The 12,663-nt window shown below is 40.0% G+C and overlaps 3 protein-coding genes across 3 annotated transcripts; all 3 read right to left on the bottom strand.

The window, feature by feature from the left end:
* Positions 1–422: 422 nt before the first annotated feature.
* LOC144991930 (uncharacterized) lies at positions 423–1,175 on the bottom strand. The gene has a single exon (XM_078946170.1). The coding sequence runs from the start codon at positions 1,116–1,118 to the stop codon at positions 555–557; it is 564 nt and encodes a 187-aa protein (XP_078802296.1). The 5' UTR covers positions 1,119–1,175; the 3' UTR covers positions 423–554.
* Positions 1,176–4,305: 3,130 nt separating this feature from the next.
* Positions 4,306–5,058, bottom strand: LOC144991924 (uncharacterized). Its single transcript, XM_078946156.1, has one exon. The coding sequence runs from the start codon at positions 4,999–5,001 to the stop codon at positions 4,438–4,440; it is 564 nt and encodes a 187-aa protein (XP_078802282.1). The 5' UTR covers positions 5,002–5,058; the 3' UTR covers positions 4,306–4,437.
* Positions 5,059–6,712: 1,654 nt separating this feature from the next.
* Positions 6,713–11,086, bottom strand: LOC144991927 (uncharacterized). Its single transcript, XM_078946159.1, has one exon. It carries the CDS (start codon positions 11,027–11,029, stop codon positions 10,466–10,468), a length of 564 nt encoding a protein of 187 aa, XP_078802285.1. The 5' UTR covers positions 11,030–11,086; the 3' UTR covers positions 6,713–10,465.
* Between the last annotated feature and the right edge of the window lie 1,577 nt (positions 11,087–12,663).

The following is a 12,663-nucleotide window of genomic DNA, read 5'->3' as shown; positions in this document are numbered from 1 at the left end:
CAGGGTTCAAATCCAGGATGCTCCCTATTCCCTTCTCTGCTTCTGTGCCGGCCCCAAGCCCGGATAACTTGAGAGGGTTGCGTCAGGAAGGGCATCCGGCGTAAAACATTGCTAAGTTAACCATGCGACTCTTCCTCAAATGAGAAGTTGTTTCGCTGTGGCGACCCCTGTTGGGAAAGCCAAAAGAGGAAGAATCAACAATTCAAAAGTAATGGCTATTTGGATTATTTACTTTTCAATACATTTTAATTTATAGTTACTTTTGAACGTTTTAAGTCATTTCAGTGAGCATTGTGGACTTTCTTTCTTTAACTGAGGGGTACCAACAATTTTGTCCACCACTGTACCCATTTTTGCTAGGCCAAAGACATAATCAGTCTTGAAAAGAGTGTTTATTAGAAAACAGTTCCTCTCACACAACATTATCATCATTACATCTTATTTATTGACAGACACAGAGTGGGAAAGTGTTACAGATGTGACATGAAAGTGCAAAGACTTCTCTTTAAATTTACATACGTCAAACATCCAGTTAATTTTTCAGCAGATGGATCTCAGTCCATTTCTGTGTCTCTGTCCTTCTCTGGACACAGGTCTTTGGTGGGGTCCATTACAGCAGGTGGAGGCATGTTCAGACACTCCACCTGGGCTCTAAACTCATCCATCTCCTTCTCCTCCAGCTGCCTCCGTCTGCTGAACAAGTAGAAGTGCTGCCTCTTCCCCGACTCGACAGTCATGAGGAATAGCAGGCAGTCACGGCAGGACGTGTGGACGACCTTTGCGCTGAATTGGCTTTTATCCGTCCCGTCGTAGGTGAAGCTGCTGCCTTCGAGGGAGATGTTGTAGTAGCTGTATAAGCAGGAGCCATTTACACTGAGGCTGCGGGAGTAAGAGATGCTGCTGGCGTTGGTGGGGCTGGAGAAACCCACAGTGGCACTGTCTCGTTGTTGAAATATCTCCAGGTATGGCAGGTAGCTAATGCTGCCAGCAATTAACGCCCACCGACCCGGCAGGTCATGTGGATCGAGCTGATCCAAAGGGCGGGTCAACTCGGTGCAGGTCAGAGGAACCGAGTGTCCCACAGAGGCCAAGCAGATGAGAGCCAAAGCAAAAATCATGTTGAATCTCTTGCAGTCAGTCTCCCTGCAGCTTTAAAGCTGGTGAAAAGCAGTGGCTGCTTTTATAAGGCTTTCAGAGGCAGCTTTCACAACACTGAAGTTTTGTACCTGTGGATTCCGAGATTGTGAAATGAATCATTGTTTGGGAACTGCCTGTGCTAATTGGTCCTGTACTCCCTCACAGTTGCAGGGTACTGTGTGTTTTCTTTTAAAAAGCTGTACAGAATACCTTTTTTAACAGGAATATGGATATGGTGCAACAGAATCCCTCTACACTATCAGCAAATGGACATTAATTCAGGAAACTGCATGCCTACCTGCTCTGATTTCCATAATCATTGGATCTAAGAGTTCCTGTGTCCTGAAGGAAAGCATGAAGTTTCTCAAAATTGTATTTCTTTTAAGCTACATGCTCACGCACGCTGTGTGTAAGCAATACATGCAACATAGTGCAGCCTCATACTCTGTTAATCACAAACTGTTTTAATCCAAAATGGCAGAGTCATGGAATACTGATGGAAAATGTTTCAGTGGTTTGTTTCCCATCTGTCAGACAGCGAGAATAGTTGTAATAAATGGGAAAAACTGAGAATGAGAAAAAGTAACATCTGGGAACCATGAGGGCGCTCTGCTTGCACCATCACTACTCTTAAAGACCCATTGCTATGAAACTGTATTTTTAAACATTTTCTTGTGTCATGTTTATCATGATGGAGGGCATATGTTAAGAATAATTTTATTTCCACTTTCATTACGTTTATAAATACTGATGCTTTAAAGTGGGGTATTAAGCATACTGACCATAGCTCAGGTTTTCACTGTGGCGGGAACCAGGCCCTCAGCGGAGGTGGCTGTGTCGCTTGGGTATTGACTTCTTGGGCTTGTGGTTTGATTGAGAAATAGATTTTTATTGATGTTCTCAATAGAGCTGGTGTGTGTCTTTCAACTCTGCAATTCCCACTCAATAAACTATGAGACATTCAAGGTTCTCAAGGCTCAAAAAAGGCAGAAAAGTAACAAAAAATAGAGGAAGAACAATTTCTCACTTGTTTTGGGTCTACAAATGTCAATTAGATGACAAACTTTTAAATTCAGATTTTGACAAAAATAGATGATGTAGTGATTTTATTAATTTTTTTATTCCCATGGCCCTTTTTTATGAAATCTATTGGATTCTCATGTGCAGTAGATCATTTAATAAGACATGATCACAACTGACAGGCAACGGATCCAGACTAAGCAAATATAACACATTAAATGTTTTCTGCAATATTGCCAACTGCTTTATACTTTAACAGGACTGTTTTTGTTAACTTATGTTTTGAAGGGCAGAACAGATCATTTCTGCTCAGCTTGGCTGAACTCAAACAGGCAAACTGAATCTTCCAAAGATCTCATCTTTTTCTATAGAGTGAAATGCAACATGCAGGATCTCTAGCAGCATCTTCCAAACAAAAAAGATTGACATCTTCACAAAAAGGAAGGCTTTTTCTGCAACATGTCAAGTACAGTGGAGAAAAGATTTATACTTTCTGCTGCTGGGATATGTATCTGGAACAAAATATGCAAAAAAAAAAAAAAAAGTTACCTATTCAATATGAAAATCCTGTAAAAAAAAAAAAAAAACAACCTTAATGTTATATTGTTAACAATTTACCCCATTTTAGCTGCGCTACAGACGCCGGATAAACACATAACCAGTCAGGTGGTGTAAAACAATTGTTAGTTTAACCATTAAACAATCCTAAAAACAACTCACATATTTTGCTTATTTCTATTTAAAGTAATTATGGGTGTTCAAACTTTACTCTTTAATGTTAAGCCTATCTGACAAAAAATATAAAATAAATTCACACTTAAGGGAATTTTAAACATTTTCTTTAAAAATGGTCTAAATGAGGTCCACTTATTTTGAAAGTAAACATTTGCAGACGCACGGCTGCCACAACAGCTTTAAAAAAGTACATAAACCCTGTTTTCTACCTAAATGTATTAGTTAATATCTCCAAAACAGGTTCTCCCAAAAAATACAAGAATTTAATTTTTAAGAAACTAAACTATTTATGCTCGACAAACCTCTGGAGATCTCTGACCATGTTTAGCTACAGCACATTTTTAGATTTAAAAACATGCTGAGATCTAAATGTTTATACAGCAATTAAAAAAAACAAGTTAGACTTTATGTGAGGGATTGATGCAGACTGAGGTTCATCTGTCAACCAAGAAAAATGCAACAAAACTCAAAACTCAAGAAGTTGGTGAGTGTAAGTTGAATGTAGTGTATGAATGCAGAATAGAATAGAATAGAATAGAATGGCTTTATTGTCATTGTGCATAGTACAATGAGATTTAAGCATCACCAAGGGGAGAAGAAAGCATAAAAACAAGACTGGAGAAATGTACTGAATTCTTCAGCAGAGAGAAGGAATGGACGACAACAGATGGTTTACATGACGGAGCAGCACTGGCAGGTTTTCTGTTTGGGTGTTTTGCTCTCCCCGCGACTTTGGATCTGTGTCTCTGCACTGGCGGGGCTGTTCCCCCCTGCTGCTGGGGCCTCGCTAGCCCTGTTGGAGGCTTCTACTTTCAGCAGAAGAGGCTCCTGCTCTCCTGGACCCGCATTGTTGTCTTGCTTGTCCTGAGGACCAGTCAGGGGCACCTCCTGGAACTGTGTGGGTGCTGCAGAAAGGTTTGGGGTTTTTGGCGCAGCCTCTGGTGTGTCTGCTGAAGCTGCATCCTTACCCTCATTTGCTGAGTGACGTTAAGGCAGCGTTCCTTTTCAAAACAAGGAAGAGCCAACTGTTTAAACTTAATCACGAAGGAGAAATGTACAGATGCTATAATAGAATAGAATTGTGACAGAAAAAGCCTGAAGCATGACTCGTGAGATTTGTACTGCTTTGACATTTTTCACCAAGCACGTGAGTACATGCGCTAGTACCAGGTAGCAACAGTCCAGCATGAACACCATATGCTAAAAGCACGTTCAAGTACCCGTGTTCAGAGCGCTGTTGAATGTGAGTATCACATGCCTGGTGTGAACGTAGCATCAGAATTGATTGGTTTGTAAGGATAGTCCTACGAAAGTGGTCAGTGAAACTACAGTACATACCCATTTTTGTCAGACCAAAGACATAATAAGTCTTGAAAAGAGTGTTTATTAGAAAACAGTTCCTCTCACACAACATTATCATCATTACATCTTATTTATTGACAGACACAGAGTGGGAAAGTGTTACAGATGTGACATGAAAGTGCAAAGACTTCTCTTTAAATTTACATACGTCAAACATCCAGTTAATTTTTCAGCAGATGGATCTCAGTCCATTTCTGTGTCTCTGTCCTTCTCTGGACACAGGTCTTTGGTGGGGTCCATTACAGCAGGTGGAGGCATGTTCAGACACTCCACCTGTGCTCTAAACTCCTCCATCTCCTTCTCCTCCAGCTGCCTCCGTCTGCTGAACAAGTAGAAGTGCTGCCTCTTCCCCGACTCGACAGTCATGAGGAATAGCAGGCAGTCACGGCAGGACGTGTGGACGACCTTTGCGCTGAATTGGCTTTTATCCGTCCCGTCGTAGTTGAAGCTTCTGCCTTCGAGGGAGATGTTGTAGTAGCTGTATAAGCAGGAGCCATTTACACTGAGGCTGCGGGAGTAAGAGATGCTGCTGGCGTTGGTGGGGCTGGAGAAACCCACAGTGGCGCTGTCTCGTTGTTGAAATATCTCCAGGTATGGCAGGTAGCTAATGCTGCCAGCAATTAACGCCCACCGACCCGGCAGGTCATGTGGATCGAGCTGATCCAAAGGGCGGGTCAACTCGGTGCAGGTCAGAGGAACCGAGTGTCCCACAGAGGCCAAGCAGATGAGAGCCAAAGCAAAAATCATGTTGAATCTCTTGCAGTCAGTCTCCCTGCAGCTTTAAAGCTGGTGAAAAGCAGTGGCTGCTTTTATAAGGCTTTCAGAGGCAGCTTTCACAACACTGAAGTTTTGTACCTGTGGATTCCGAGATTGTGTAATGAATCATTGTGGGGAAAAAAGGAATTTATTTCTAAAAATGACTGAATTGTGTCATTTATTTCTCCATTTTAACAAGAACAGTCTTTGATCCCACTGAAACTTCTCAGATGGCACTACTGCCTCATGTGCAGGAAGTACCAGATTTTAAGAGGTTTCCTGAAAACATGTAATCACCATGCTCATCTTCTCTCCTTTGGCATAGTCCCTTCCTTATTGTACCAAACAAGAAATTGATTTAATTTTTTTATTTCACTGCGGCTTTGAGAATTGTGAAAAGTCTTTCAAGCTAAGACACTTTGGCATTTACTTAATATTTGAATTTCTACTATAACAAGAAATTTGGCTATGGATACCTGTTTATATATGAAATAAAATAATGATATGAAATAATACTGAGAAATATGAAATAAAATACTTTATCAGCAAATTGACATATATTCAGGAAACCACCTGCCTATCTGCTCTGATTTCTATTAACTTTGTATTTGAGAGTTCCTGTGTGCTGAAGGAAAGCATGAAGTTCCTAAAATAATATATATTTTAAGCTCGATGCTCAAAAACGAGGATGCAGTTCTGGATTTTCCACAGCCCCCCCCCCCCCTTGAAACCTTATCTGTGCCAGAGATAAGAACTCTTCTGAGTTTTTACTGAGTGTGAAATTAAGCACGTTTTTCAGAAACTTCCAGTTTTCATTTCAAATGATAAGTAAAATTCTGTGTGTAAGCAATACATGCAACACGTAGTGCAGCCTCATACTCTGTTAATCACAAACTGTTTTAATCCAAAATGGCAGAGTCATAGAATACTGATGTAAAATGTTTCAGTGGTTTGTTTCCCATCTGTCAGACAGAGAGAATAGTTGTAATGAATGGGAAAAACTGAGAATGAGAAAAAGTAACATCTGGGGTGAATGAGGGCGCTCTGCTTGCTCCATTACTAATCTTAAAGATCCACTGCTATGAAATTGTATTTTTAAACATGTTCTTGTGACATATTTCTCATGGTGGAGAACATATATTAAGAAAAAATCTAGACATATAATTTTATTGTCCCTTTTATTATCTTTCTAAATACTGATGCTTTAAAGTGGGATATTAAGCATATATGGCTGTTAGAGAAAGATGATCTCACTGTAACAACAAAGCAATTCAAAAAAGTAACTTTTGGGGGTGGTGATCATTTACTTTTAGAACTTTGTACCCTCACCTTTAAACTGACCATAGCTCAGGTTTTCAGTGGGGAGAACCAGGCCCTCAGCGGAGGTGGCTGTGTCGCTTGGGTATTGACTTCTTGGGCTTGTGGTTTGATTGAGAAATAGATTTTTATTGATGTTCTCAATAGAGCTGATGTGTGTCTTTCAACTCTGCAATTCCCACTCATCAAACTATGAGACATTCAAGGTTCTTAAGGCTCAAAAAAGGCAGAAAAGTAACAAAAAATAAGGGAAGAACTATTTTTCACTAGTCTCCTCTGTGCATTATTAGGAGCCTTGCTATTTTGAAGTTTGGTTTCATAATTTTGTAGCATTGCAAAACACTTTCTTTGGATTTGCTATTTTGAAATGAGGCAACAAAAAGGGTTTGATTTAAGTTTCAGATTTATTGAGGATGACAAAAGGAATGACAAAGCTGTTGACCTCTGTGGCTTGATTCAGCTTGAGGTTTCTTCCAGTTAAGATTGTTTCCACTGGAATGTCATTTTCAGTCCTTAAGCTCCACTTCTGAACGTTTCGTTTCTCATCTTGAACTGCAGATCTCGTGCAGCTAACAAAGTTCTTCCTCCGGGTCCATCTCCACAACTGGAGGGAACTTCAAACACGCCGCTTGACTCTTAAACTCGGTGATCTCATGGGGCTTCAGCTCTCTCCTCCTGCTGAACAGGTAGATTCCCTCAGACTTGGCGGCAGAGGTCCTCGCTTCAATTGTGAACAGCCTGCAGTCTGGGCAGGACGTACGGAAAAAGGTGATGGTGTGGTTGTTGCAGCCTATTACCGCCTTCATAACATGGTCTTCCAGGGTGAAGTTGGAGGCAATCAACAAGCATCCAGGAATGCTTCGGATAAACTGGGTAAAGGAGGATTTACCCAATTCCAGACTTATACTTAATGTTGTTTCAAGTGGGAGGAAAAGGTCGCTCTCTTCTTTCACACTGCCGGCAACCAACGGCCATCTTCCAGAAGCATGTTGAAGGGGATCGAGCGGATCCAGGCGCTGGATCAGCTTCTCACAGTCCAGCGGAGCTGAGAAACCCAAAGGGGTGAACAACAGAATGGTGAAGATCACACGCAGCATGTCTGTCTCTCCTTTCAATCTGTCTCTCTGGAAGAAGGTAGAGCTTATATTTGCCTCACAAACTGTTTTGTGACGTCAGAGGTTCAATGACAGAGCGGGCATGATTCATGGATAATATTTACACTCAAAGGTTTACTTTCTGCCCATTTCAGTTTGTGAAATCTAATGTTTTGATCATAAAAATCAGGAGGAAAATATGGTAGTAATTCACAACTTAACGAGAAAACCCGGAATGTAATAATTAATTAAAAAAACAGGAATTTATTACTAAAAATGACTGAATGGTGTCATGTCTTTCTCCATTTTAACAGCAACAGTCTTTGAACCCACTGAAACTTCCCAGTTGGCACTACTGCGTCATGTGCGGGAAGTACCGGATTTTAAGAACAAACATGTAATCATCATGCTCATCTTCTCGCCTTTGGCATAGTCCCTTCCTTACTGTGCCAAACTAGAAATTGATTTAAATGTTTCTTAATCACAGCAACTTTGAGAATTGTGAAAATTCTATCAAGCAAAGACACTTTGGCATTTACTTAGTATTTGAATTTCTACTTTAAGAAGCAATTATGCTAAGGAAACCAGTCTATATATGAAATAAAATACTATAGCTGACAATTTGATGCGTATAGAACATGTACAAATTAAACAGAACTTCCATTATCAAACTGTCACAGCCACAAACCCGTCACTGACAATTCTAACTCCTTTCAAATTATCTTAGAAAGTTGAAATACCTGTTTTTCAAAAATATTATTTAATGTTTTATTTTGCTTATTCATCTTAACGGACTTCTGATTACTGAAGTTATTACTGATTAATAATTAAGTCAAATTTACTATTTTAATATTTATTTTTTTCTAATAAAAGGAGGCCACCCAGTTACTTGTTTTGGGACTAGAAATGTCAATTAGATGAAAATCTTTAAAATTCAGATTTCAACTGCTTTATACTTTAACAGGACTGGTTTTTTTTTAAACTTATCAGATGTTTTTAAGATCAGAATAGATCATTTCTGCTCAGCTTGGCTGAACTCAAACAGGCAAACTGAATCTTCCAAAGATCTCATCTTTTTCTATAGAGTGAAATGAAACGTGCAGGATCTCTAGCAGCAAGTTCCAAACAAAAAAGCTCGACTTTCTTACAAAAAGGAAAGCTTTCTTATGCAACATGTCGAGTACAGCGGGAACAAGTTCCATGGAATTTATACTTTCTGCTACTGGGATATGCATGTGGAACAAAATATGCAAAAAATAAAGTTACCTATTCAATGTACAACTCATGTAAAAATAAAAACCTTAATGTTATATTGTTAACAATTTACCCCATTTTAGCTGCACTAGAACACCAAACGAGCCAGGTGGTGTAGAACAATCGTTAGTTTAATCATTATACAATCCTAAAAACAACTCACATATTTTGCTTATTTCTATTTAAAGTAAGTATGGGTGTTCAAACTTTACTCTTTAATGTTAAGCCTGTCTAACAAAAAATATAAAATAAATTCACACTTAAGGGAATTTGAAACATTTTCTTTAAAAATGGTCTAAATGAGCTCCACTTATTTTGAAAGTAGACATTTGCAGACCCACGGCTGCCACAACAACTTTAAAAAGTAGATAAACCCCGTTTCCTACCTATATGTATTAATGAATATCTCCAATAACAGGTTCTCCCCAAAAATACAAGAATTTAATTTTTAAGAAACTAAACTATTGTTGCTCAACAAACCTCTGCAGATCTCTGACCATGTTTAGCTACTGCACCTTTTTAGATTTAAAAAACATGCTGAGATCTAAATGTTTATACAGCAATTAAAAACAACAAGTTAGACTTTATGTGAGGGATTGATGCAGACTGAGGTTCATCTGTCAACCAAGAAAAATGCAACAAAACTCAAAAGAAGAGTAGACTTTTTGTAGGTTCACTTGGTATAAAGGGGATTTAAAGATGGAGTCTTTAAATGTCGTTGGGTTAAAGTCCATGACAGCCCTTTAATTCTGGACAGTTGACATTGTTCTTGTTAAAAAAAAAAAAAGATGAAGTTGGTGAGTGCAGGTTGAATGTAGTGTATGAATGCAGCAAATGTGGAAGAATGCATAAAAAGAAGACTGGAGGAATGTAGTGAATTCTTCAGCAGAGAGATGGAATGGACGACAACAGATGGTTTACATGACGGAGCAGCACTGGCAGGTTTTCTGTTTGGGTGTTTTGCTCTCCCCGCGACTTTGGATCTGTGTCTCTGCACTGGCGGGGCTGTTCCCCCCTGCTGCTGGGGCCTCGCTAGCCCTGTTGGAGGCTTCTACTTTCAGCAGAAGAGGCTCCTGCTCTCCTGGACCCGCATTGTTGTCTTGCTTGTCCTGAGGACCAGTCAGGGGCACCTCCTGGAACTGTGTGGGTGCTGCAGAAAGGTTTGGGGTTTTTGGCGCAGCCTCTGGTGTGTCTGCTGAAGCTGCATCCTTACCCTCATTTGCTGAGTGACGTTAAGGCAGCGTTCCTTTTCAAAACAAGGAAGAGCCAACTGTTTAAACTTAATCACGAAGGAGAAATGTACAGATGCTATAATAGAATAGAGTTGTGACAGAAAAAGCCTGAAGCATGACTCGTGAGATTTGTACTGCTTTGACATTTTTCACCAAGCACGTGAGTACATGCGCTAGTACCAGGTAGCAACAGTCCAGCATGAACACCATATGCTAAAAGCACGTTCAAGTACCCGTGTTCAGAGCGCTGTTGAATGTGAGTATCACATGCCTGGTGTGAACGTAGCATCAGAATTGATTGGTTTGTAAGGATAGTCCTACGAAAGTGGTCAGTGAAACTACAGTACATACCCATTTTTGTCAGACCAAAGACATAATAAGTCTTGAAAAGAGTGTTTATTAGAAAACAGTTCCTCTCACACAACATTATCATCATTACATCTTATTTATTGACAGACACAGAGTGGGAAAGTGTTACAGATGTGACATGAAAGTGCAAAGACTTCTCTTTAAATTTACATACGTCAAACATCCAGTTAATTTTTCAGCAGATGGATCTCAGTCCATTTCTGTGTCTCTGTCCTTCTCTGGACACAGGTCTTTGGTGGGGTCCATTACAGCAGGTGGAGGCATGTTCAGACACTCCACCTGTGCTCTAAACTCCTCCATCTCCTTCTCCTCCAGCTGCCTCCGTCTGCTGAACAAGTAGAAGTGCTGCCTCTTCCCCGACTCGACAGTCATGAGGAATAGCAGGCAGTCACGGCAGGACGTGTGGACGACCTTTGCGCTGAATTGGCTTTTATCCGTCCCGTCGTAGTTGAAGCTTCTGCCTTCGAGGGAGATGTTGTAGTAGCTGTATAAGCAGGAGCCATTTACACTGAGGCTGCGGGAGTAAGAGATGCTGCTGGCGTTGGTGGGGCTGGAGAAACCCACAGTGGCGCTGTCTCGTTGTTGAAATATCTCCAGGTATGGCAGGTAGCTAATGCTGCCAGCAATTAACGCCCACCGACCCGGCAGGTCATGTGGATCGAGCTGATCCAAAGGGCGGGTCAACTCGGTGCAGGTCAGAGGAACCGAGTGTCCCACAGAGGCCAAGCAGATGAGAGCCAAAGCAAAAATCATGTTGAATCTCTTGCAGTCAGTCTCCCTGCAGCTTTAAAGCTGGTGAAAAGCAGTGGCTGCTTTTATAAGGCTTTCAGAGGCAGCTTTCACAACACTGAAGTTTTGTACCTGTGGATTCCGAGATTGTGTAATGAATCATTGTGGGGAAAAAAGGAATTTATTTCTAAAAATGACTGAATTGTGTCATTTATTTCTCCATTTTAACAAGAACAGTCTTTGATCCCACTGAAACTTCTCAGATGGCACTACTGCCTCATGTGCAGGAAGTACCAGATTTTAAGAGGTTTCCTGAAAACATGTAATCACCATGCTCATCTTCTCTCCTTTGGCATAGTCCCTTCCTTATTGTACCAAACAAGAAATTGATTTAATTTTTTTATTTCACTGCGGCTTTGAGAATTGTGAAAAGTCTTTCAAGCTAAGACACTTTGGCATTTACTTAATATTTGAATTTCTACTATAACAAGAAATTTGGCTATGGATACCTGTTTATATATGAAATAAAATAATGATATGAAATAATACTGAGAAATATGAAATAAAATACTTTATCAGCAAATTGACATATATTCAGGAAACCACCTGCCTATCTGCTCTGATTTCTATTAACTTTGTATTTGAGAGTTCCTGTGTGCTGAAGGAAAGCATGAAGTTCCTAAAATAATATATATTTTAAGCTCGATGCTCAAAAACGAGGATGCAGTTCTGGATTTTCCACAGCCCCCCCCCCCCCCCCCCCCCCCCTTGAAACCTTATCTGTGCCAGAGATAAGAACTCTTCTGAGTTTTTACTGAGTGTGAAATTAAGCACGTTTTTCAGAAACTTCCAGTTTTCATTTCAAATGATAAGTAAAATTCTGTGTGTAAGCAATACATGCAACACGTAGTGCAGCCTCATACTCTGTTAATCACAAACTGTTTTAATCCAAAATGGCAGAGTCATAGAATACTGATGTAAAATGTTTCAGTGGTTTGTTTCCCATCTGTCAGACAGAGAGAATAGTTGTAATGAATGGGAAAAACTGAGAATGAGAAAAAGTAACATCTGGGGTGAATGAGGGCGCTCTGCTTGCTCCATTACTAATCTTAAAGATCCACTGCTATGAAATTGTATTTTTAAACATGTTCTTGTGACATATTTCTCATGGTGGAGAACATATATTAAGAAAAAATCTAGACATATAATTTTATTGTCCCTTTTATTATCTTTCTAAATACTGATGCTTTAAAGTGGGATATTAAGCATATATGGCTGTTAGAGAAAGATGATCTCACTGTAACAACAAAGCAATTCAAAAAAGTAACTTTTGGGGGTGGTGATCATTTACTTTTAGAACTTTGTACCCTCACCTTTAAACTGACCATAGCTCAGGTTTTCAGTGGGGAGAACCAGGCCCTCAGCGGAGGTGGCTGTGTCGCTTGGGTATTGACTTCTTGGGCTTGTGGTTTGATTGAGAAATAGATTTTTATTGATGTTCTCAATAGAGCTGATGTGTGTCTTTCAACTCTGCAATTCCCACTCATCAAACTATGAGACATTCAAGGTTCTTAAGGCTCAAAAAAGGCAGAAAAGTAACAAAAAATAAGGGAAGAACTATTTTTCACTAGTCTCCTCTGTGCATTATTAGGAGCCTT

The sequence above is a fragment of the Oryzias latipes genome, chromosome 1 (genome assembly GCF_053564925.1).
Source record: "Oryzias latipes strain Hd-rR chromosome 1, Olatipes_Hd-rR_3.1".
NCBI lineage: Eukaryota > Metazoa > Chordata > Actinopteri > Beloniformes > Adrianichthyidae > Oryzias > Oryzias latipes.
Note: the sequence above shows the minus strand (reverse complement) of the source record. Positions and strands in the feature narration are given on the sequence as shown.